Source organism: Haliaeetus albicilla, chromosome 21 (assembly GCF_947461875.1).
Source record: "Haliaeetus albicilla chromosome 21, bHalAlb1.1, whole genome shotgun sequence".
Classification (NCBI taxonomy): Eukaryota; Metazoa; Chordata; class Aves; order Accipitriformes; family Accipitridae; genus Haliaeetus; species Haliaeetus albicilla.
In genome coordinates, this window is record NC_091503.1 from 1,636,630 (window position 1) to 1,661,383 (window position 24,754).

Sequence of the window (24,754 nt, forward strand, 5' to 3'; positions counted from 1 at the left end):
TTGCAGAGGAGTTTGTATTGCTTCATACTTTTTAATGAAAGGGATCTGTTAGAAATTCTCTTTCAAAGAAAGTTATTTAAAAAACATGATAAACTATGCACTCTAATCTCATAAAACACTGTCAAAAAGATATGACTTTTAAGTCTGAGCCTGATGTCTATAGGAGTTATGTGACTTATTTTTTTTATCTCACTTTTCTTTTTCTTGTTCTTAACGGGCAGGAAGAGCTCAGGTCCTCCTTTTATCTTTTACATTTTTGCTATTCCCAGTAACTACTGATTTCTCCGAGAGGGACGTAGATTAAAACTTTCTCATCGTTGATTAGGGTAATACAAATCCTGCTGAATCTTTTCGTAGTTTTTTTCACATATTGGTCATACGTGAATGAGGAGGATAGAAAAAAAATCATCAGGCTTTTCATTTGAGGGTATGTTTAGTCTACAGCAGTCCCCAGAGTGGATTATCATGATATAGTGAACGCAGTATAGGTGAAGATAAAAGCTTGCAGTTACTGTCGCCCTTTACTTCCTATTGACTCCCTCTACTCCTGTAGGAAAGTGATGTTGAATTCTGTAGTCCTTCGTAGGTCGGTTAGAAGACCAGAGAGTGAGCTAAAACATCTACTTGATCCTGCAAATACACAGGTGTCCAAAAATGGGGAAAGTGCTGTGTGTTTTAATTCATTCCTCCTGAGACCGCAGAATTGGCGAGAGTGAGTTCTCGGGAATGATGACGGTCCTTAGTCCATTAATTTAAAGTAAAAGACTTCTCAGTTGCTCATCACCCCTTCACTGGAGCATCATCTTGCTCTCCCTCATCTTCTTTTCCCTTTGCAGATTTCTGCAGGGCTTGCATTTTTCACAGTATTCTTAAGAGCTAAAGCACTAAAACTGAAACTTTGCTAAAGCAAGTCCCATCTGTCCAAGCTGTAAAATGGCTACTTAAGTCTTTTAGTGCGTGAGAAGGAGTGAATATACAGAACAGGTTCCTACAGCAGTCTGAGAGCGATACCACCCTAGTACCTAAGACTGAGAAACTTAATTAATCTACACACAGCAAGACGAGCTAAGAAGGAAAAGAATGTCCTCTTATTCTGTGTAGTTTTATATTATTTACAGTCTTTCAGTGTGAATTCTGATCTGATTTTCAATGTTTGTAAATTTATAGAAATGTAACGCTTGCAAATATTTGCACAAAGTAAATTTTTTTTAGTTGTTTTCACAAAATTGATGCGAAGTAGAATAATTACCATGTTACAATACACATCCTGCAAATAAGGCTCCATTTAGCAGTTTTCATGCCCATTTTTTCTGCTTCTTTCTGCTTATGTTATGCAGCATTTTGTCCGTACCACATCGGTCACTTCTCCATTGTTGGCCTGGGCTTTGAGGAATATGTAAGTACTGTTCTATAATCTCAAAATGAAAAAAAATGCCGCTATTTCTTTCATCACAATATTTTTGTAGCATCCTTCCACTTTTATTTGTGATCACAAAAGTAACCTGGAGTGTCTCTCTTTTCTTCTCCTTAAACCTTTTTAAATTTATGACTAAAAAATTTCTGTCACTCTTTCCCACTTCCTCCATTATTTACACTTCAAGTGAAGGTTTCCTCCTTTTACAAAAAAATGCATACTTTTTTTTAACAGCCTCTTCTTCCTCATGTACATTTTTAATTTGTGTACTGAGTAATATTCATAGCTGATGATAATAGGTAGTGAAAGCTAGGAGGTAGTGAGGTAGTGTAAGGTGACACTTTTTGTTTCGTATATAGAGGTTGTTTCATGTTTGAAGAAAGTAGTTGTTAAGACTTTTCCAGTAAATGTAAACATCTTCTACTCTTGATGGAAATACCAAAAAAGTAGTAGGTTATTAAAATATGTAAAAACTAAAGAAACTTGTTGCCATTCTTGAAGAGTTGAGGTAAGGAAATTTATCTTAATTACATAAAAAGGAGATGTAATCTTTTAAGAGACTGATAAATTTTCCCTTTTTTTCTGTCCCCTCCAGGTTCAAGCATCTCATTTTGAAGGCCTGATTACAACTATAGTCGGATATGTTCTGCTAGCAGTGACTCTAATTGTTTGTCATGTATCCTTTTGTCAGTAGTTACCTGGTTCAGATTTTACATCTAAATCATTTTTCTGGCTATATTTTGAGGAGGCACAGACATGATGCAGATGCAATTAATTTACCGTTTTGCTCTGCTCTTTTGGTGAAATTAGAAGAAAAGGTCTCTCCTGTTTTCTTGGACATTTAAAAGTTGTCAGTGTGACTGCATTCTTCAGAACACTTGCACATGTTTAACAACACAAAATCACAGGCTTTTATGCTTGCTTGAAGGTCTCCAACTAAATTTTGAAGGTCTGTCTGAGAAGATGAGTGTAGAACCATTTTTTTTTCCTCACTGCCCTTATACTATTGCTGTGGGCTACATAGTTGCAGTAGAAAGAGAAATGAGATTATGAAAACATGTAGCATACGATGGGAAATTTATTCACATCTTTTTGATTCTGCCAGATCTTTAGAGTGTGGATTGTTTACATTTCTCTTTTATGTCTCTGAACCACTGAGAGTTTTCAGCAAGGATTTCTTTCAGGTGATAACCCTCATTATTACAGAGAAAATTAAGTCACGGCAGAGCTAGAAGGATATGGTCACAGGTTAAAAGTCTGCGTTCCAGGGGCATGTTTTTAAAGGGACTACACCTACTTCAATTTGAAAGAATAAATGTTTGTTAGCAATTTTCTGTTCAAGACTACGCAACGCTAACATCAACTTTAGACCTTGCTATACCAATGTGCAGTGCAAATGTGGTAAAACAGTTGATTGGCATGTCTCTGTTTTGCCTCCTAAAAGAAAACAAAAAAAACCAACCCCAAACTGTAATATGTATCTGGCTTTTCTTGGAAAAGGTGAGAATTTGTTTCAGATAGCATGAAAAGGAAAGCTACCATTTAAGGTAGGCCTTCAGTTTTGAAACTTGCTTACTCGCGGCAGACGTTTTCAAAGGCAACTCTTTGTTTCTTGAGAAAATTTTTGGATGCTTAATTTAAGAAAGGTGGTAGTACTATTATTTATGTATTTATTCTTTTATTTTAGATGCATGTTTGGGGGGGTTATCCAGCACATCAGGTTGTGACTTCCAGAGTCACAGCCAATTTTGAAAATAGAGCCCTGATAAAGTAGATACTTCCTATTTCACTTTTGCCTTTTATAAAATTTCCTGTAGCTAAAAGCCACATAGTAATAGTGTTTGATATGAATCAAACTATGTTATAAAGTATTTTTCAGTATTATTTTCTTGACAAAACTATTCAGGGTTTGGCAGCCCTTGTTAAGTTCCAGCGATCACGTCGTTTATTAGGAGTTTGCTATATTGTTGTCAAGGTAATCCTATTTTTTTGTGTGTAGGAAAAACCACACTCAATTTAAGCTTACATTATAATGTTCTTAGCAATTTCTGTTAAACTAGTGAGATGTTCTTTTCTCTTTTCCTAAAGGTTTCCTTATTAGTGGTTGTTGAAATTGGTGTGTTTCCTCTCATCTGTGGCTGGTGGCTGGATATATGCTCTTTGGTAAGAATGGAAATAAGTGGGATAAAATCTTTTTTAACAGTGTTTATATTTAAAGGAAAAAAAGTTCTGATGAGAAGAGGGTTGTGGATAGGAGTTTGACAGCAGTCTTGCTGTTTTTATAAACAGCATTTCCAGAGGGAAAGGGGTTTTTAGGTACTGCTTAATGCTAATTTTGTTTTCCGTTATGTTACTAAATACAAATTAACATGCTATGATTAAAATAACAAGATCCTGATCCTTTTTACTGCGTTTACAAGACCACTGTGATAATGAACTTACAGGCAAACTTGTGTACTAAATAAACCTCTTTATGTAGCTATCTTATGTGAAATGGTAGCAACTTCATATTTTAATAGTTGTCCAATCTCTTTATGTTTTGAACAAGATACATACTGTGTTTGGAATTGAGGAGGACAGCTTTTCTGTCCTGAAAAAAAAATTAAGTGATTAATTTCAAATGGAGAAAATTAATTTCTTCTAGCCTTAGTAGAAATAGAATTTTACTTAAGGGAATAAGTATTTGCTTCGATCACGACCACTTTGTTTGAACTGATTTATAACTTATGTAGTGTATGTTAGTGTTAGAGTTGACTTCTTTCTTCTTTCTGTCAGAAGAAAGAAATTGATCTTTATTTGCTGTTCCTACTGTAAATTATTCCCTTTTTTCTAATTAAATGCTGTAATTATTTATTTGTTTGCATGAGGCAGGCATTTAAATTAAATGCCTAGTAGTATATATTAACTAGGGTAAACAAAATGAGTAACTGTGTAGGTTTGCCAAACTTTATTCATATTTGTTTATTACTTACCTTCTAGGAGATGTTTGATGCCACTTTGAAAGACAGAGAATTGAGCTTTCAGTCTGCCCCAGGTACCACAATGTTTCTGCACTGGTTAGTTGGAATGGTTTACGTCTTTTATTTTGCATCCTTCATTCTTTTACTGAGAGAGGTAAGTCTATAAGAACAGGATTGGTATGTAACATAGAGAAGCTTGTGTGTTGAACTTAGTTAAATCTTTCACATGTGGGTATTGCTGCTACTGTGTTTTGTGTGTGTATGTTGGATTTCAGCCTTATGTAAAAAAGGCCACACTGATACTTACTGTGGTGGGAAATGATGATTTAGAGTATATTTTACTTAGATTTTTTAGTTTACAAAGAGTTGTTAAACACGGGTGTTGCCTTCAAAGGAATCTAAATACATTTCAGTTGTTTAAGATTGATTAATACTTAAAAATTAAGCTTGTAATTGGTTATTGCTTCTCTACGATAATGCTTCCTTTGTTCTATTTCTGTACCATATTGTTGAACTTTGTTCAACAAATAACCCTATTATGTTTAAAACTTATTTGCTGCAGCAGTGTTATCCAAATTGAAAAACAAAGGATACAAAGATAATTTTCTCTTCATATCTTGTTTTCTGTTCCCTACTTCAGGTATTGAGACCTGGTGTCTTATGGTTTCTCAGGAATTTGAATGATCCAGACTTCAATCCCGTGCAGGAAATGATTCACTTGCCCATTTATAGACATCTCAGGAGGTTTATCTTATCAGTGGTAAGGACTTTTCTCAAAAATTTCTTTATTTGGAAAGAAAATTTCATACGTTAGCTCCCATATATGCTACTGCATATTTAAGGAAAAACATTTTCACTGTGAAGGTGATTAGACACTGGAACAAGTTGCCAACAGGTTCTGTGTCTTGAGATACTCAAAACTCAACTGGATAAGGTTCTGAGCAACCTGATGTAACTGGATCTGCTCAGAGCAGAGGGTTGGGGTAGTTTACCTCTGGAGGTCCCTTCCAAACCAACTTTTTCTGTGATATCTTCTTATGCAAAATCACAGGAAATGTTTGTGTATTCAGACAGCAAGTGTTTGTTATTATGGGTATTGTATATCATGTAACTCTTTTCATGATGCTCTTAGTTATTGCACTAAACATTGTGCATCCAGTTCAGCTGAAGTAGTGCAGCAGAGGTAGAGTAACTTTCTGGTTAAGTTTTGATTTGGATTATGCTGATCTAGCCAGTGGTGTCTGTTTCCAGGTTATCATTGTAAGATATTGAAAACAATGGAAGTTTTTTTCTTTTTGCTTGTTTGTCTGAAGTTTGCCTAGCATGCAGTAGGGGAAGTGTCTTGGGCTGTCTTTGACATAAGTGTCATGTCAACTGTGAAAACTGATACATCAGAAACATTATTATTTGATGTACTGTATTAATACAGCTAACGTGCTTGGAGCAGTGAAAGCTCATAGAGAGATCTTAGTTCTATTAGAGAGCCCTTCAGTACGTGAGAGGAGCTGACCTGTCCACCTTTCAGAGTGTTTTCTCCTTAGATAATCATAATGCTTTAGCTGCCTGAAACTTTTGTGTGACAGCAAGTGGCCCATTCAGCCGGAGAGGTGAATGAGCAAGCAGCTGGTTAGGTGCTTGGCTGTTAGCCAGGCCTAACCCACCACACACAGGAAACATGTTAGAGAGATGGGTGGGAAACTAGGTTTGGCTGGTTCTGCAATTTGGACTAAGTTGTTAAACTTCCTTGTTGTAGATCGTCTTTGGATCAATTGTACTGCTCATGCTCTGGCTTCCTATACGCATTATTAAGTATCTCCTGCCTAACTTTCTTCCATATAATGTTATGCTCTACAGGTAAGCATTTAATTTTAAAAAGATGATTTTTTCAGTCTCCGTATAACTAGAAAAAAGTGTATTTTTGCTCTTTGAGCATTAATGTGGCATCGTTTGGTATGTTATTTTGTTTGTTTTCAATTAATCTGAACTTCATTGTTCTAGAAAAGTAAAAAGATAAAGGGTGTGGATACATCACACAATTTGTCAAATAAAAAGCTACTAAGAAAAATAGAAGGCATTTTGTATTACTTCCACAATGATAACTATTTGGCTTTTATATGCCCTCAAAACACTTTCCCCTTCAGCTTTTCAGTAGTGAAGCTTCTGCCATGTTTGTTTTGCACATCCATTCCTGACTGTCGCTGCTTCAAGAATAAAAGAATACCCGTAACTGCATTTCTTTTTAATGGTAACAGTATCTTTCTAAGTAATAATTGAAACAGCAATGATAGAAGCAAATAGAAGAGCAAATCATGTTCTCTGATATAATCTTTCTCCATGTTTTTTCGTAAATTTCTTGTGCGCCTAAGTGCCTAAACACTCATGAACACTTAACCCGTGTGCTCAGAGTAGTATATAAGGAAAAATGTATGCAAAAACCTAAGAATTGTTCCTATTGGTGTGCAATATATTTTTTTATTGTGGTGGTGTTAATATGATTCAGTGTAAAAGATTACTATTAGAATGTTCCTTATGTTTGACTTTCTGCCCTCCCCATTGTTTCTAGTGATGCTCCAGTAAGTGAACTTTCCCTAGAGCTCCTTTTGCTTCAGGTGGTGCTTCCAGCTTTGCTAGAACAAGGACATACAAGACAGTGGTTGAAAGGTCTTGTACGAGCATGGACTGTTACTGCTGGATACTTGCTGTAAGTACAGAAAGCCAAAGTCAACTACAGGCGTTGTGTCCAGCTTAGCCTTTTAACGTGAAAGCAGCATGCTTTCAAGAGAGTTATCCCAACAAGTAGCTTTAATAGCTATTTTACAGATAAATAAATGATGTAAAACTTCTATAGTGATTTCCTATGGAAGTACCTTCTCCTAAGCAGTAGTTTTACCTACTTCCGGACTAGTCTTTTACAAGTAATTCTTTTGGCACACTATTACAGCATTTACTTAGTCATACTTTTACAGATTTTTTACTAACAGCTTGTTAACTTCCTACTATATGGAAAAATGAAAGAGGTGAGTGTCAGCGGAGCATTTCCATGAGTTATCAAAATAAAACTTGTGTGCGCATCTTGCATTTCTTATTGTAAGAAGGGGAAAAAAAAAAGGAAAATTATTTAGCACATTAAGCTGCAGTAGTGAATACTTTTAAATTGAGGATTTTAAAGTTAAAAGTTCAGTCTCTAAAGAAGGATAAAACTGTATCTTTGTCAGCTGAAGTAAATGATTATACACAGTGAGGCTCTTTATTTTACACTGCCAGGCAGAGTTCTAGCACTTGAAATTATTTTTTAGTTTTTATGTTGTTTGCCAAATTAGTCAAGAAAAAAATAAGGTTGATTTTGTTTCTGTAAAGTTTTAAATTTAGCTTCAAAGTATATTGGCATTCTCCCACCGTGCCTTGCTCATTGTGGGTTGTGCCAATGCAGCACTATTAGGGTGAAGATTTATTTATTCTTTGCTAAGTTGTGTCTCTGAGACTCTGAGAAAATGAATGAAAGCCTTTGTTTTTCCACTACAAACCAAAATGTTTATTTTAGCTTCTCATAAGGAAACTCCCCATCCCTGTTCTCTTAGTTTGCATTTTGCAAAGTTATTTTTTTAATTAATTTGTCCATATTTTGATAGTGTTTAAGTATGATGCAAGAAGAGAATTTTGGAGATGATAATAGAAATGGCTTTGCTTTCTCTGTTGCAGCTGTTAAGAACGATTGTGAAATATCTCTTCAGCAATTTTAGTTGAGCAAAGATGAAAATCTTTCCTCTGCTTTCATAGTCTGCCAATAGAATAGCTGTATGTGTCTTACTGGTAATGCAAATTCTGCTAAAGCTGAGGAAAATTAACTTCTAAATGTTCATATTGGGTTTGGGGTTTTTTTGGATCAAACTCAAATTTATCCATCTGCTAATGATGTATGCAGGAAATATCAACAGAATTCTTTTTAAAGTAGATTGACTGTTTCTAGGATTGATGTTCTTAGGAAGTTGTGAACAGGTTTTGAGCAATTTAGAATCTTCTTGAAAGACTCTGCCTGACTGTACTTTCAAAAACATGTCTATCACAATACAGTACTGTCCTTGTACAGTTTAGGTTTGAAGGCAATTGTTTCAAATAAAGCTTAGTAGCTGTAAAATAAAAGGTGTCAGTTGAGCTGCCTGCTTACACGAACTATCAATGCAATTTTCCCTTTATATGCACAACTTTAATACCAGATGTTATTTTTAAAGCAAACAGCTACATGATCTTTATTTGTGGCTGTGTTCCCACTGTTGTAATCTGCATCCACACTAGCATTTTTCTTCTAAATTCTGTTTAGGATGACATTGAGTACATTAACAGAAAATGGTTTATTTTACTTTATCAAGCTTCTGCCAGTACTCCTGAATAAGTTTTGTACAACTTGTAGTCATTCTGAGTAGGCCTATCTTTCTGTTAAGATCTCATTCATATCAAACAGAACAGAACTGAGATTTTGATTGTTGCAGAGATCTCCATTCTTACCTACTTGGTGACCAGGAAGAGAATGAAAACAATGCAAACCAGCAGCCTAACAACCAGCATGCTCGCAATAATAATGCCATTCCAGTTGTGGGAGAAGGTCTTCATGCAGCCCATCAAGCCATACTTCAACAAGGAGGACCTGTGGGTTTCCAGCCTTATCGTAGGCCTTTAAAATTCCCGCTCAGGGTAGGTATATCTAACACATTAAGAGAAAAGGGAAAGGCATTTGAAAAATGGGTATAATTTTTCTTGTAAGAAAGATTTGACCCACATGTTACCAGAAGTCAAGTGGTGGGTCATGTTGTTTTGTGTTTTGTACAGTTTGCACTTTTCTAAAAGGTAGACTTACAGTTATTCTCACATACAGCTTTTTTCAGTCCGTAACTTAAGACCTTCAGTTACCATTTTATTTATAGATCACATACGTGTTGTGTATTATATATTAGTTCACATCTTATTTTCCTAACGGTTAGTACTGGAGAGAAATATAATAACCCCCCAGCAAAAAGGTAGTTCAGGGGTGTCTCTGACAAGGCATGGCTTTCAAGAGGGCATACTTCAGTCTTGTAGCTGAAGTGTATTTTAAACTATTTTGCTTTATTAAGAAATTAAATGGAGAACTTCGTTGCATCTATATTAAACACAGGAATGCATGAGCTACAGCACTGTTGTAGAGGAAGGAGTGGGACGAAGTAGCTCAGGGGGTGAAAAGGCTAGGGAAGCAGAATGAATTTGCCCCTCTCGTTTGGTCGTAACGGGAAGTCACAGCACGCTTTCTGACTGATACCAATTTAATCAAGCATAAATATGCACTTACTGCTGAAAGGAGCGGTGTCAGTCTTCTTTCCATGGCAATTGTTCGTTTCTTCCCTTCTTAGCATGAATGCCTGTGCTAGAACACACACATGATGAGCTGGATCAGGAAACTGGTCCAGCTGAAAACTGGGGTAATAGGCAGAAGGCATTGCTTAGACATGTTTGAAAGTTCAGATAAGCCTTTATAGTGTTATTTTTAAAGAAAATGGGATACTTGTGTGACATTTTCACTTAAACTGAGTCAAGTTCATATGAAGTTGGACAGACAGGTTAATTGAAATTAGTTCCCTGATTGGCTGATAAGGAGGTAATTAAAATGGATTCTCACTTACTGTGACCTGGCAACACGTAACAACTGTAATGTGGACATGCTGTTTTCAAGGAAGGGGTGTGTTAACCTAGGGACTCATTAAATCCTTTCTAGAGCTACCTTTGCATGGGTTATTTTATTTTTGTGGATGCCTCTGGATAAGGACAGGTGCTGAAATTGTCTCCCCCTCTCAAACCATTGCATAGTATAAGCTTTCAGTAATTTGCGGTGCTGACCTTGAGCCTGGTGATAACTAAGCGGTTTCATGTTCAGCTGCCAAAGACTGTTTTTTCTGGTCTACTTACCTTCATCTAGACATTTTAAGTTCTTCTTTGGAGACTTCTGTAGAATGTAGAAATACAAAAAAAATCTGATTTAACTGAATTCCATTGTTTTCATCAAGAGATGCTTGCACCATCTCAAACACATGGTAGCTCATCGATACGATTCTATGTCCCTGATTCCACTTGTTTGAAATATGTAAATAGTGGAATTCAGGATCACTGTAAGTGCTTCAGTTGTGATTTTTGGTGTATTGACCTTGGTTCTACTCAGATAGGTTCATCTTATGAAAAACGTGTCTCCCGCTCAGATTTCCACTATGGAGCAATACTATATTTTAATTACTTTCTCAATTTGATTTTAAGCATTTGAGAAGGAAAAAAAAAGTGTAAACGTCTGATCTTTTCTACACTTTCATTAAATATTTTCATTTTAACCAAGTTGTAAGAACCTAGAAGAAGGTGGTTTATATTCAGTTTTTATTATGTATGAAAGTTTTCCACTGAAACTCACTCATCATGTCCATACGGATTGAGCAAGCAATACGAACTGATCCTTCATGTTATTTCAGTTACAAATAAGCATGTAAAGCTCTGGGTTTGATTTTTATTCCCCCCCCCCCCAAAAAAAATTTAATCAAGTACATACTGTTAATCTCAAACAAAAAGATCAGATTGGGGTTTTTTAATTATTCTACATAAAAACCTATCATCGGTTTTTGTGGGTGGGTTTCTTACTGCCAACTTACTTATACAGTGAAACATCAGTTCGTATTTGAACATTCTGGTTTAGCTACCTTTCTAGGATGGTTCGTATTTTTTATATGTTTTTTTGACTTTGGTTAAGTAACTTTCTTATAAACTGTTTCTCTTTTTTTTTTTCCTCTTTCAGATATTTCTTCTGATTGTTTTCATGTGCATAACATTACTGATTGCTAGTCTTATCTGCCTTACCTTACCAGGTAAGTCTCTTATTGTAAAACAGATTAAAAACAACTCAGCATGTTGCTGTGCTCAACAATGGCAGATGTTTTGAAACCATTGTTTTAAGTTAAAAGGAGAAAACATGGAAAATTATGTCTCATTTTTAATGGTACATCATCAAATCATAATCATCTGGAATCTAAATGGTAGAGATAATACCTGTATTTGACAGAGGTTGCCATTTCCTTTGTTTTGTTGTAGAATAATTTTCTTTTAAGGGCAGGGCTCCAAGTGCTGAGACAATCTTTGTAGTAGTATTGAGAGAAAGAGAGAATTGGAACTCTTGAACCTGCTTTACTATTTAGAGAAGGAAAATATATAGGTTGTTACCAGGTCTTCTACAGTTATCTTTTATTAAAGGTGTCGTCATGACAAATCACTAGGAGACTTTGAATTGATGTCCATGGCACTTCCCAAATATATATATGAATAAGTACTTTAACCAAATCAAAAGCACTTTGTAGGGTTTTTTTAAATAATTTGGAATAAATTAAGATGTGTAAACTCATTTAAATTTTATAACCTGGCTACCGTAGTACCATGTAATGTTTACCGCCTTGTATTAATGCTCCTAAAGTCAATAATGTGTTGAAATCAGAGTTACAAATTTTGTGATGGTTTTAATAGTAGCACATAAAATAATTCCACTGTAATACTAGAGAACAGAAACACTATTAAAAAAATGAAATGTGGCAAATGAGTCTCCCATTTTTGTCGGAGAGCTTCAGAAGCCCCATCAGTAAGACTTAAAAAATTATATGAGGCAGTGAAATAACCCAAACATAGCTCATAAGATTTAAGTTCAGGCTTATGCACTAATCCATTACTGCCTTTGCAGTTCTGAAGATTCGTGTTTAGGCTCCGAACAGTGCAGTATTCACTGCTTTGTTTTGCTGCAGTTCAGATCACATTGCTGGTGTAATGAAATTTTAAGGGGGGGGGAGGGGGAAGGGGGGGAATTCTACATATGTATTTGGCATCATCTGTGTAACTATTTACACATTTGTGCCTTATGGGTATAGTATCAAAATACTGTTTTATGCTGAATACCATTTGTGCATTGATATTTAACAATAAATTTGATTAAGTGGTTTTTTTAATAGGCATCCTTCCTTAATAAATCAAAAAGCATTACTCTATTTAACAGTGTTTGTGTTTTCAGTATTTGCTGGCCGATGGTTAATGTCATTTTGGACGGGGACTGCCAAAATCCACGAACTGTACACAGCTGCTTGTGGTCTTTATGTCTGTTGGCTAACTATCCGAGCAGTGACAGTGCTGGTCGCCTGGATGCCGCAGGGGCGTAGAGTGATTTTTCAGAAGGTCAAAGAATGGTCTCTCATGGTGAGTCTTGAGAAAAATTTTTACTGAATTATCAAAAAAGTAGCTAACAAAACTTGTTTCATTTTTGCTTGCAGGTTTTACTCTGTAACATATACTACGTTTTCCTTCTCGGACCATTTTGAAGCTTTTGCAGCTTACATTACAGTTGCATAGGCTAACTGTATTTTTGGAAGCCATTTGGCACAATGCTAAGCAATCAGTGTAAATAAGTTTGCATATATATGTTTATATATATGTGTATGCATTATATTATCCCATATGTGATGTGTGCTCAAATGCATTTACATTTACACATATACCTGGAAACTTAACTATTACTCATTTAGCAACTTGACATTACCAAATAAAAAAACCTAGTAAAGCTGATAGATGATGGTGCCTCTGCAAAGTAGCTTGATGCATATTTTCAGAAGGATCTTTATGATTTGTCAGATCTTTGTGTTGTTCAAATTAATATTTTTAAAGAAAATATCCCTTTTTATTACTAGTTCAGATTCTTGCCATGGCAACAAATTTACATCCTACCTTTTTATCTTGGTTTTGGTTTTGAGGATTTCTGTAGTAGATTTTTTGCCTAAGTATAGTACTTCTAAACATTCATTACATAAATGGCTTCTTGTGATGGACATTGTTGCGTGCTTATTGGACTATTGCAGATAGAATAGCAATGTGTGTTTCATGTATTGCCATGTTTCCCAAATATCTCTTCCATCATTTTAATTTAGAAAATCTTAAGCTTGTTTAAGAAAATTCAGAGCTAAAATGTAATGTTCTACTTGTCCTTTGTCCCTTCTCCTGATCATGTTAATAAAGTCAGACTAATTTTGTATCTGATTTTTGGATGATGCATGTAAATTAAGAGAATTCTAAAGTAAAGAAGACACAAGAGTGGTTGTTCTGAGTCTCTCATTTTTAAGTCAGAAATATTCCATTATGAGTGAATTTTTAAGGTTTGGTTTTCACTAGAAAAAAAATCAGCAGTTTTGGAAAGATTCTTCTCTAATTTTCCAACGTACAAGAGTACTCAATATAGTGAAGTGCCATTGGATAGTATTCCCTACTGATAACAGTCACAGGTGATTTTATGGTTTAAAGCTATGGACACCAGTAGGATGTACAGTCATGCCTTTTTCTGGAGGGGGCATGGAATAGGACCCAATCTTGACATGCATTGCAAAACTATGTATGTAATAAAAAATATTTCTAGGGGTGTATATGTATGAATTAAAGGTCTGTGTAGTTTTATTCTCCAGCTTTATCTGTTTGTGTAGTTTAAGTTATATTTTGAAGTTTAAACAAAAAGAATCCTTTGATAAACACTAATTAGATGTCTTGGTCTTTTTAGATAATGAAGACATTAATAGTGGCTATACTGCTAGCTGGTGTGGTTCCACTTTTGCTCGGTCTTCTATTTGAACTGGTCATCGTTGCACCTTTGAGAGTTCCTTTGGATCAAACACCTCTCTTCTATCCTTGGCAGGTCAGTTGGTCCCATTCTTCTTCTGCTATTGATACATTTCTTTACTTAGAAGTAAGGAGTATGGTAGTTCTTGTTTCATGTTGATTCAGTCCTTCAGAGCATTTTCCATAATTATGTTTCTATGTGGCAGAGAAAAGACAGCCAGTCTGGATGTGAGGATTATTTAAACCAAAAAGATATGCTTAGGAATTTTGAGTATGAAAAGCTGAACTTTGTGGGATGACATCAGAGGATCTTTGCATTTCAGTGATCAGATGGACACTTTTTTCAGCAGTATAATTGTAAAGTTATGTAAAGAAGTTAGTATAGCTGTATGTGTGTATGCACAGACATACATCTTCTGTCTGACCTTTCCGGAAAGCTCTCTGCCTACAGTTATGCGGCAAGAGGTTCAGCTGATCTTTTGCTTCCATACAAGGTTTTAATTCAGTGGTGATACACACTATGAAGGAATTTTTATATACTTTAGGATCATTCTGATTTTAGCTTGAGATGTCAAATCATTAATACAAGATTTTTGAGGTAGTAGCATTTTGTTTTTCTTCAGTCAAGTCTCACAGGTTAAGTGAGTGCAAACTTTTTTCCTGCAAGTTGGTGGAAGAAATGAAGGTACAGTGGATTGAGTGACAAATGCTTGCATCACCTGGACTGAATTATGAAAGATCTTGTAACTCAAGAGAAGCCCCAACTGAGGGAACCATAACTCAAAAGATCTAGAATGCATATTACTAAACAACAAGAAAGTGTTCAGGGACAGTGATTTTTCTGAGCTGCCCACAAACAAGCTTTCATTTATTTTCAGTATCGAAATGTTTGAAAGCCATAATACAAAGAAGAATTTGACTGCTAATTTAGATATTCCATTATTTTATAATACAAGTATACTTTGGAGCTATCTGTTCAAGTAAATGACTAATAAGTCAGGACATCATATGATTGCAGTGGTAGACGATCCTGGTTCCCATCCAGTTTTGGAAAGAATTTGTAAGGCTAGAGATTCTAAAAATTCTTAATTTTTCATGTTACTTCTTTAAAAGTTTGGAATTAAATATACCGAAAGATTTTATTTTCATGTGGCAGAGCTTCCTCAAAATACTGGATTGGAGGGATTTGAGGCTTGTTCGAAATTAACAAGGAGCTGTTGGTATTGAGAATAATCTCCATTTTTCACAAAAGAGAATAGTTACACAAAGGTTATATGCTTGAGAAAACATGAAGCAACTTTAACACTGACTTATTTTTAAGAAGTTTTTAAATTTTTGAACATACGTGGGGTAAAAGATGTTAACAAAGGCTGTCTTTTTAAATAATTGGTGAAAGAAAATATATTTCCCCAGCAGTTTAAGAAAGTTAATTAACCTATGATGTCTTAACAGTTCTGTAGCTGTTTGTTCTGCCCTGTCAACCTATACTTTGCATTCTATTTTTGGTGGTTTTTATTGAAGAGTCTCTTACAAATATCTGTACTGCAGAAAGGATTGATTCTTGATGTGCAGTGTTTACTAGAAGCCTGTAGTTATACTGTGTTTTTTTTAATTCCAGTGCCATAATAATTTTGGTATATGTTAAAGCATAAATTTTCATCTGAATAGTATGATGTTCTTTTGTGAAGAGCATTGCCTTGCTTTGTTTAGCTTTTCTTGCGTCAGGTAAGGTTTTGTGAACAATTAAAATGTATAAGAAGAAAAAACCCCTTGTTTCCTGACTTGTGCGAGCATCTTTGTATCTTGTTTCACTTCTTTTTTTAAAGGAATCACAGTGACTTATTTCTAGGTAAATGTTTCCAGTGTTAATTAGTTTGTACCAGAATGTTAGTCTGTTGCTTTAAGTAAGTGTAATGCTTTTATTTTGTGTTTGCCTTTGGTTTAATAGTAGTAGCTGATTTTCCTGGTTGCAGGGAGCTGAGTATTTTACACATATCAGTTAAGCTTGAGAGCATCCTCTTTTTCGTAGGAGTTTGCAGAATATGTCACCTCTTTTAAACAATGTCCTGTGTAAATAGAAAAGTAACTATCTTTTCACTTACATGTAATACTAACAAGTTGCTCTAAAAGCTTTTAGTTGTCAAACTATTTAAAAATATGTTAATGCTAACAGTCCATTTTTACAAAATTAGGACTGGGCTCTTGGAGTTCTGCATGCTAAAATAATTGCTGCCATAACACTGATGGGTCCCCAGTGGTGGCTGAAAACTGTTATTGAACAGGTAGGAAAAAATTGTCCATGTGAATTATCAGTATAATACATTTTGAATGTTTTTTGAATGTGCGAGTCAGAAAACGGAGTTACTGTTGTAGTAATGGAGTAATTTGAATAACTGAGTAAAACTCAACTAGTCTTGTAGAATCCTTTTAAATTGTGTAGCTTAATCCGTTTAGGTACACTTAGCAATAAAACAAAAATAAATCTCAGAAATCTGAAATCAAGAAAATCCTGCATAAATGTATATGAAATTTTATCAGGTTTGTATTAAAGTGAGAAAGATCATTATTTCTTCAGGTGAATTCACATGTGTCCAAATACTGGATGTTATTTGTGTCCACCACTCAAGAACAGAGAATTTCTGCCTTCTCCAGAGCTGTAGAGATTACCGCATTCATAGATGAGTGCGTATGAAAGACACCGTTTCCATTCCCCTTTGATTATTAAGCAAGACAAGCCAGAACAGTTTCTGTGAGCACTTCTGAGTCACATGGCCTGTTGCTTTCTTTGACAGAAGTTTTTTTTTTCTTGATTATAACCTTTAAGTTCTATGCTTGCCGTCTCAATGAGGTATCTCAGTTGTTTGTCGGAAAGTAACTTTTCAGCCCTGCACTGTATGTAATGGCTGTGATGCGTGTCGTGACCTCTGTACAAAAGGTGGCTCTCTTGATTAAGCGTAGCATGTAGCCCCAGTTATTAAACCATTTTCTGATCGCTTTAGGTGTCGCACTGGAGAAATGTAGTCTTAGTTCTGCGAGTACCTTTTGATGCATACCGCAGCTCTTCCTTTCAGTTCGAATGCTCTCTCTGGGCCTTTTTGTTCTACACACGCTCTCCTGAGCCATCCTTAGAGATGGTTACATCCAGGCTGTGGGACGGAGGCCATTGTCTAGCTGTTTGTGGTAGCCATTTGAAACCGGTCTTTTCTCATGATTAGTCGTGTTAAGACCTTAGCCCCTGGTAGTAGCTGCAGCAACTCAAGAATTGTGGAGGCTCTGTCTTCAGGCACAGACTCCACATGCACAGGCTCTGATCTGCCCAACCAAGTACAAAACAAGATCCTATTTCTGCCCGTGTTACCAAATTTAATAGATTTGCTCTGTTAGCACACACAGGATCCTCTTTCAGCAAGTTAACAACACAAAGCGATCCCAGGTCACCCACAAAACCACCGTCCACAGCATTATTTAATGATCTTTCAGCTGGTCTCTTGCACTCCTACAACCAAATCACAACACTATTCCAGATTAAGTTGCTCTCCTGGGCACTATTTAAATGATGTCCTGGAACCCTCATGATGTAGATTGGCACAGAGTTTTTCCTTCTTTGACTGTGGCCATCACTGTTTTCTGCAAGTTGGGAACACCTGTTTCCTCTCATAAGGAGACTTGTGTAAAACCTTGTAATTATTACTGTAAGCGGAAAGCATGGCTTTCTTGATTGATTCATTCTACTTCTAATTTCTTCTTCTTAGGTATATGCAAATGGGATTCGTAACATTGATTTACACTTCATAATCCGTAAACTGGCAGCACCTGTAATCTCTGTTCTGTTACTTTCCCTGTGTGTACCGTACATCATAGCTTCTGGTGTTGTGCCTTTATTAGGTATGTATACATTGACAATACCTGTTTATCATCTAATGATTTAGAGCAATGTAAATATATCTGTGGAAATAAAACTTGAAGCTCTAGGTTATTTAAAAAACACCAACCAAATAAAAAACAACAAAACCCCCACTATTCTGCCAGAAAATGTAAATGCTTAAGGATTGCTGTATCATCTTAAAAGTTTGGGATTTTTTTGAGAAATGCAATACTTTATTCTGACTATCTTTTTAATAAACTATAGTGCAGAATACATCAAGAGAATGGGACTGCATAATATCTCACAGCAGAAATGTAGGTATCTAGCTAGTTTGGGAAAGGGATAGTTAATTCACTTCTTTGGACAATCAACATTTAATTTTAGTCTCTCTTTAAGAGCTATACTGAGCTGTGGACATCTTTTCTGACTTGTCAGGTTCTAAAGGAAGCTTAGAACAGTGAAAGTACTGGTTCGGTTTTGAGTTTTTCGTTCAGTAATAAAATGTAAACTGTAAATATTGGGTGTTGGGTTTTTGGTTTGGGTTTGGTTGTGGGTTTTTTTTTTTTAGACTTTCCTATCTTCTCATAATTGAGGGAAATATTTTTTTTAGAAGCAGGGTAGATGTGCTTTTTCATTGATAATTGTCTTTTGCTAGTTGGTTTTGATGTTACCAACATGTTCAAGAAGTCCCATTTCATTCTTTAACCTCTCACTTGAATGCAGGTATTTATAGTGTCCACTTTTCTCTGATACGAGGTATACAGAAGTCAATAAGCAAGAAGAGCTGATAGGCCCAGGTTTTTTTACTGTGGATTTTCACTGTGTTAATGGAAAACTTTCAGCTTTAATGCTTCACATGAAAAAAAGAACAGCAGCTGTCACGTTGGATCTCTGACCTAAAGGGATATGTTATTTATTTCACAGCCCTTCTACTTAAGTTATAGTATAACAAAAAGTATAGAAGCAGGTATAGAAGAAGAAATGCGTGTGTTACTTTAGCCATGTTAGATTGTGAGGGTTGTGTCTTGTTTTGTAGGAGTTACTGCTGAAATGCAAAACCTAGTTCAGCGACGGATTTATCCTTTTCTGCTTATGGTGGTGGTTTTGATGGGAATTCTCTCCTTCCAAGTCCGCCAGTTCAAGCGCCTTTATGAACACATTAAAAATGACAAGTGAGTATATAGTGTGGGGTTTTTAATTTTTCCACTTTAAATTGTGATAATAACTTCAGATTGAATTCAGGTGTTGTAGGTACTTCGGGCTAAAAAAGGTTTTTAAGAAGCTTTCTAGACAACTGACCCGCTGAGGCAGACCTAAACCATTCTTGGCAAATGTTTTATCTGTGGTTCGGGTAGATAAACACAGGAATAGACTGTCTTTACAAATGGAAGACACTCCCCTATGTCTAACTTGAATGTGTTCTACCACAAATGAAGCTGATTGCTTGTCTCACCTTCTGTAGTTGTGAAGGACAAGTGAACATAATGATTATGACATATCTGGAAGTCAAATCATGTCTCAATCTACTGCTTAAAAACCATTTCTTCAACCTTTTCTGCGTAACTGTTATTCTTTCTACTTGTTAGTCCAATTAAACTGTTAATGAATGTTCAGTTGACTGGATAGTTTGTCCTTACCAAATTTTGTACTGTTTTCTGATGTTTTCAGTAATTATTACTCTGTATTACCCAGATGCCTGATAAAATACTAATTTTCCCAGTGTTTTTTTTCTGGTTATCCTGCTTAGTTTTGAAGCTTTTTTTGTGTTATCTTATTACCTTATTTTTTGTGTTACCCTAATTACATTATGTCTTGGTTATTTAGAAAAATAAGTTTTGGACCGCAGCAACTAGTCTTCCTAGGTTTCTTTTGTATTGAAAAGGAGTAAATGAGTTTGTTGTGTTCGTGTCCTGAGTTACCCTAGAACAGTTTTGCTTTCCACTGACCACAAAAGGAGTCAAGCCTAAAATAAACTTCTTTGAACCTTAAATGTTAGGAAGTGACTGATACATTGTGTTTGGTGTAAATGTGAAATTAATAGGCTCTAGAAATATTAAGAGAGTTGTAACTAAAATTAAACTGTCAGCAGATCAATTTTTATTTTAGCACCTCTTATTTGATCAGCTGATTCAAATCCTGTTCCCCACCTGCCTTCATAACATGTTCTGTAGTATTTGGCCTACTGTAGTATGTGTAGCTGGTATTTATAGTTACAAATGGGTTTTGAGTTAAACGTTAGTATTTTTCAGGCAGAATGTGTATTGAATTGCAAGTTGCATTAATGTTACATGTTGCTTTCTTGTGTACATAAGGCATGTAAACAGTATACAAAGCTGTGAAAGTATATCTAAGTGAAAATTACTTTGATATTAAGTGAACTTAATAGATGTTATAACCACCCTTGTAGACAAGAATTTTGTACAACTTAAGTTAATGATCTAATTTCAGGAAGTAAGCAAACGTAGTCATGCTAGCCAGTAGCGATTAATTAAATCTTTCATGTAACAAATTTCAAAACCATATAGAAGTTTTTGTGACATTCTAAAATGTCACAAAGACACATAGAAGAAACGTGTGATGGTTGGTTGGTTACGGTACCGTGAGAGAAGGAGCGGTGGTGAAAAAGCTTCTAAAGGAAATGGCAGGTTTCAGGGGAAGAATTCATAGGTGTATATGGCTCTTCTACAGGCAGAACTAGCATATGAGTAGGAAGCATGGAAAGAAATTTAGATGGCAAAAAAGTAGGAGTGTGAAACAATGATACAGAGGAAGTAAGGAATAGTGTGAAAGGTAGGAAAACTGTGAAGCTGATGAGAGGGTGAGATGTTGGAACAGAATTTAAATAAAGGAATCTTGCAGCCCTTAAGCTTGTCATGGAGTAGCGTGAGGATATTTTCTCTCCCTTTAAGAAAGACTGAGCTACAGTAAAAGTTCTTCTTTACAATATTTACTTTTTTCAACCAGAGTGTTTTTCATTGGATATGTTTGCTGAACCTCTCTTAATCTTACCCAATGCATGTTCTGCATTGTGGCAGATTCTTTTTTGAACTTAGAACCTCATTAGCACTCCTTTTGGGTTTGTATCTGAGTTGTTGTTCCAGATGTTCAAGTGGCAGTGGCTCAAACAGACACTGCAAAGATGCTCTTAAAAGTATCATCCAGCAAAGGGGCTGGGTATATAAATAATGCAAATACACTCTTTATATTTCATATCTTCATTCAGCTTATGTATGTCTGAATTGTATGGCTACCAAAGTTAAGGCTGTGAACACAAACCTGTAGCGCCTGTATTCCATTATGAAATGCCTGAACGTTGAGAAAAGAGATGAGGATGGTTGAAGACTACTTAGGGGTGCAGGATCACTTGTAGAATAACTTTATTGAAATGAAACAGCTACTTCTGCAGCAAAGGAGACAGAGTGGATTTTGTGTTACAGTATTGTATTAACTTTTGTTAACTCCTCTCTGTTTTCACTATGATCCCAGGTACCTTGTTGGACAACGACTTGTGAATTACGAACGGAAGTCTGGTAAACAAGGCACATCAACAACTCCACCTCAGTCTTCACAAGAATAGATGGTCATATTAAACATCTTGACCTTCCCTTTGCCTTTACACATCCTTTTTTTTCATAGACTCTTCTTCAGTCTTCGGATATCTCTCCCAGTAATACTCTCAGCAGTGTTTTGGCTTCTGTTAGTAGCATCCAGATGGCAGTTAAGGCTCTGTTCCTTATCTGCATTTTCTGATGTTATCAATGCTGTCTGAGGTCTGTATATGTGTAAATAGAAGTATCCTGACACCCTAAAACCTTGGATTAAAAAGAATGTGCATTGTACATCTTTAAAAAAGTATATTAATTTATTAAATCTAGTTGTCACTTTATTTTGGACTGCTGTTCTGTTGACAATGTGCCACAAAGCAATAGTGCGAAGAGGCAAGATGTTTTTATAAAATTTGGAGCTACTTTATGGTGTTCATAACAGTTCTTATTGTAGTAATATACTATGATTTTTCATGAGTGGAAGGGCCACACAGAGAATATCAAAAGTAAATAACTGTCTTACAGTCAGCAATGAAGTGGCTGTGGTGAGAACATAATGAACTATGTATCTTGCTGTCAAGTCTTTTTTATTATTTTGTATAACACCAAAGCTGTTGTACATTTTTCTATTGCCTGATTGTTTTTCATGTGTCTGAGTTTGTAATATTGTACAGTTGCTGTTAAATCAAGAAAATATTTCCTCTTCTGAGAATTCAGATATACTTGTTGAGGCTCAGCTGGGTTTTTCTCTTTGGTTGAGGGGTGGGGGTTTGGCTTTGGGAATCGGGATTTCCTGAATTGAAACAGTAAGTAAAAACTTTACTAAGGCTAGGTGATGGAAGCATTTAAAGGTACCAAGGAAAATTAGATAGGTTCACAACTTAAGTTGTAGCCAATTTCTTATCAATAACAGAATTTTTCAGGACCTCAAGGAGGGATGAACCTTATCTGATGTGTTTGCACAGAAACAAAGAGCATAGTGTAAGCAACATTCTGACGTGGTCCATAATTAAAGAACTTGAAATCTTTTTTTCTGTAAGTTACCAAAGTTGCAAATTGTGGTATGAATTTTATATTGCACAATTACTTTAAAAAAAAAAAAAAAGGACCCACAACAACAACAGAAAAATCTCTTTTGTTTCAGAATTGGTCACTGTGAATTTTTACAGGAATAATATTGAGGAAGTGATTCATCATATACCATTTATTGCCTGTGAGGCAGGGAAATACATATGCTATTAAACAGGCAAGGAAAAGTTAGCAGATCTCTTTGCAAGGACACAGTCACACAAGAGCCACCAAATCAAGTCTGTGTTATTTCTATATGTAGATAGAGTTATTTTGCAGTAATGTTTGGGGGTTTTTTATGTAGATATTTTAAAGAAAATATGTAACAGTATCGCAAAGCTTTAAGTAGCATCAAATCACATGCTTAGATTGCAGTATATTTCCTAGATTAAATGGGGGAAATGTGAGTATCCATTGCAGTAATCAGAAAATTGATGGAACTTTTTAACTTGCTACTCAGTACACTGTCCTTCAGTATTCTGTACTTAACCATATGTGTATATAATTAATACTTGAGAATCTGGCAGGTGCTTTGAGAGTGTCATCTCCTTTTATTGATGTTGCATCTCTGATCTTATGTGTTTTGAGCTAATGTGGTCCAGGCTGTGATGGTGGTAGTTCATTTTTTGGTGTCTGGACTCATGTTCTAAGGCAGTGAGCACAAGCCAAATGCATCTGAATCTAGTGGCAGGGGGGTTGGGCTGTCACTATCAGAAGGTCAGAAACTACTGTTTTACAGAATTACTGTTGTCCTGATGGTTTTGAACCACAAATATTACCCTTTGCAGTGATTTACTAGGAAATTTCCAGTGAAATGACATCATAGAAAAAACAAAATATTTCTCTCTCATTCACTGTTGCTGACTAAATGCTAAATTGAGTATTTGCCCCATATATTTTTGATGTGCATAAATATTGCATTTGACTACTTACAGTGGTGTACCTTGTGGGACAGAGATATTTTCACAATATTAAATTTACTGGTAACATATGTTCTTACTGATGCCAAGATTCTCTTTGACCTATCTTTCGTAAACAGTTCCAAAATGGTCTTGCCACTCAAATATTGCGAGCACTACTGTGCATCATGCAGAATTTGCAGTAGTGTGGTTCTTGTAACTTTGTGTTTTTATCCAGACAAACTGGTCTTAACATTAAAATTTATTAAGAAAAAGCCTTTGTGCTGTTTCTTCTTACTGTTATTTTACAAGTCATGACAAAAAACTCAATCGGGCCAGTCATGTAATGTGAACTGTAGCTTTTTTCATGTAGCTTACATTATCTGTATTCGCTCTTTGTTATGGAGAACTTGTTTCAAATCAAACTGTTGTCCTTGTTTTTGCACTGCTTTACAGATCCTAGGCAAAGTGAAGTTTGTTTTTGAAACTGTCCATTGTGTACTTTCAAAAAAATCTCATCTCCTTATTTTCACCTGTGTTTTGGGAAAGAGATGGAGGTTGTATAGAACAAGAATTAAATAACACCACTTTTTTTATTGTTTAAATTTTAATAGTTTGCCTTATTGTGCTGTGTGTACTCCTCTGGCATAGAAACTTGATTGTAAGTGAACTAACTGGCTGTTACCAAGACAGCTGACGAGCTCTGTACCAGTGGCTTCCACCTGTGCTAGAGTAATACAGCATGCAGTGGTCTTGCATTACTCTTCAAGTGGGAGAAATCCTGTGTGTGTGCATGCTTTCACCACAATTTGTGCTGACCTTGGGTCTTGAACAGAGGGGTTGGAGATGCGTACTGGCTTAATTGTGTCCCTTTTGCGATGATAAGAATCTAATGCTGATGGTAGTTCTACAGACCTTCACCCAAGAACTGTCAGATGGCTCTGTAGCTATCTTGTGCACACTGAAAGAAGTTAATTGCAGCATGGCTTTGACTGGTTTTTACACAGATGATTTTATATTGATTAAAAATAGTTAAAACTCTGCATCCTTTCTCTGACTCCCCCTTCTCCACTGGGTAAAGGCTAAGTTACTTGTTTTCGTTTCTGAGGGCCCTCCAGAACCTGTAACTATTTTCTGTCAGTAACTTCCTCGGTAAGATGCCAGCTCCCAGCAGCAAGTACAGTATTCACATCACTTTTCAGCTGAGTGCGTTAACTCTTTCCTTGCTTTCCCCTAAGCTTGAGCAAAGGTCTGCATACAAATCTGCACAGCAGCCCCAGTATTCTTCAGAGAACTCTGTAAAAAGCCCTTTACCTTAAAAAGCACGAATGATTGGTTTGTTGATTCCACTGCCTGGTGTG

The 24,754-nt window shown here is 35.8% G+C and overlaps 1 protein-coding gene across 4 annotated transcripts in view; it reads left to right on the forward strand.

Annotated features, from left to right (window-relative positions):
* The window catches only part of MARCHF6 (membrane associated ring-CH-type finger 6), a 47,660-nt gene extending 23,656 nt beyond the window's left edge, over nt 1-24,004 (forward strand). For 2 of the 4 annotated variants that reach the window (XM_009919068.2, XM_069808850.1), the window contains 16 exons: nt 1,338-1,396; nt 2,010-2,090; nt 3,321-3,389; nt 3,503-3,577; nt 4,394-4,528; nt 5,015-5,134; nt 6,128-6,228; nt 6,938-7,075; nt 8,862-9,063; nt 11,177-11,246; nt 12,416-12,612; nt 13,958-14,092; nt 16,209-16,298; nt 17,769-17,901; nt 18,918-19,053; nt 21,368-24,004. In XM_009919068.2, coding sequence (XP_009917370.2) covers nt 1,338-1,396; nt 2,010-2,090; nt 3,321-3,389; nt 3,503-3,577; nt 4,394-4,528; nt 5,015-5,134; nt 6,128-6,228; nt 6,938-7,075; nt 8,862-9,063; nt 11,177-11,246; nt 12,416-12,612; nt 13,958-14,092; nt 16,209-16,298; nt 17,769-17,901; nt 18,918-19,053; nt 21,368-21,458 — 1,832 coding nt within the window. In that variant the 3' untranslated portion in view covers nt 21,459-24,004. The remainder of the gene's footprint in view (nt 1-1,337; nt 1,397-2,009; nt 2,091-3,320; nt 3,390-3,502; nt 3,578-4,393; nt 4,529-5,014; nt 5,135-6,127; nt 6,229-6,937; nt 7,076-8,861; nt 9,064-11,176; nt 11,247-12,415; nt 12,613-13,957; nt 14,093-16,208; nt 16,299-17,768; nt 17,902-18,917; nt 19,054-21,367) is intronic. The other 2 variants (XM_009919069.2, XM_069808851.1) reach the window with 1 other exon arrangement.
* Nucleotides 24,005-24,754: the final 750 nt, after the last annotated feature.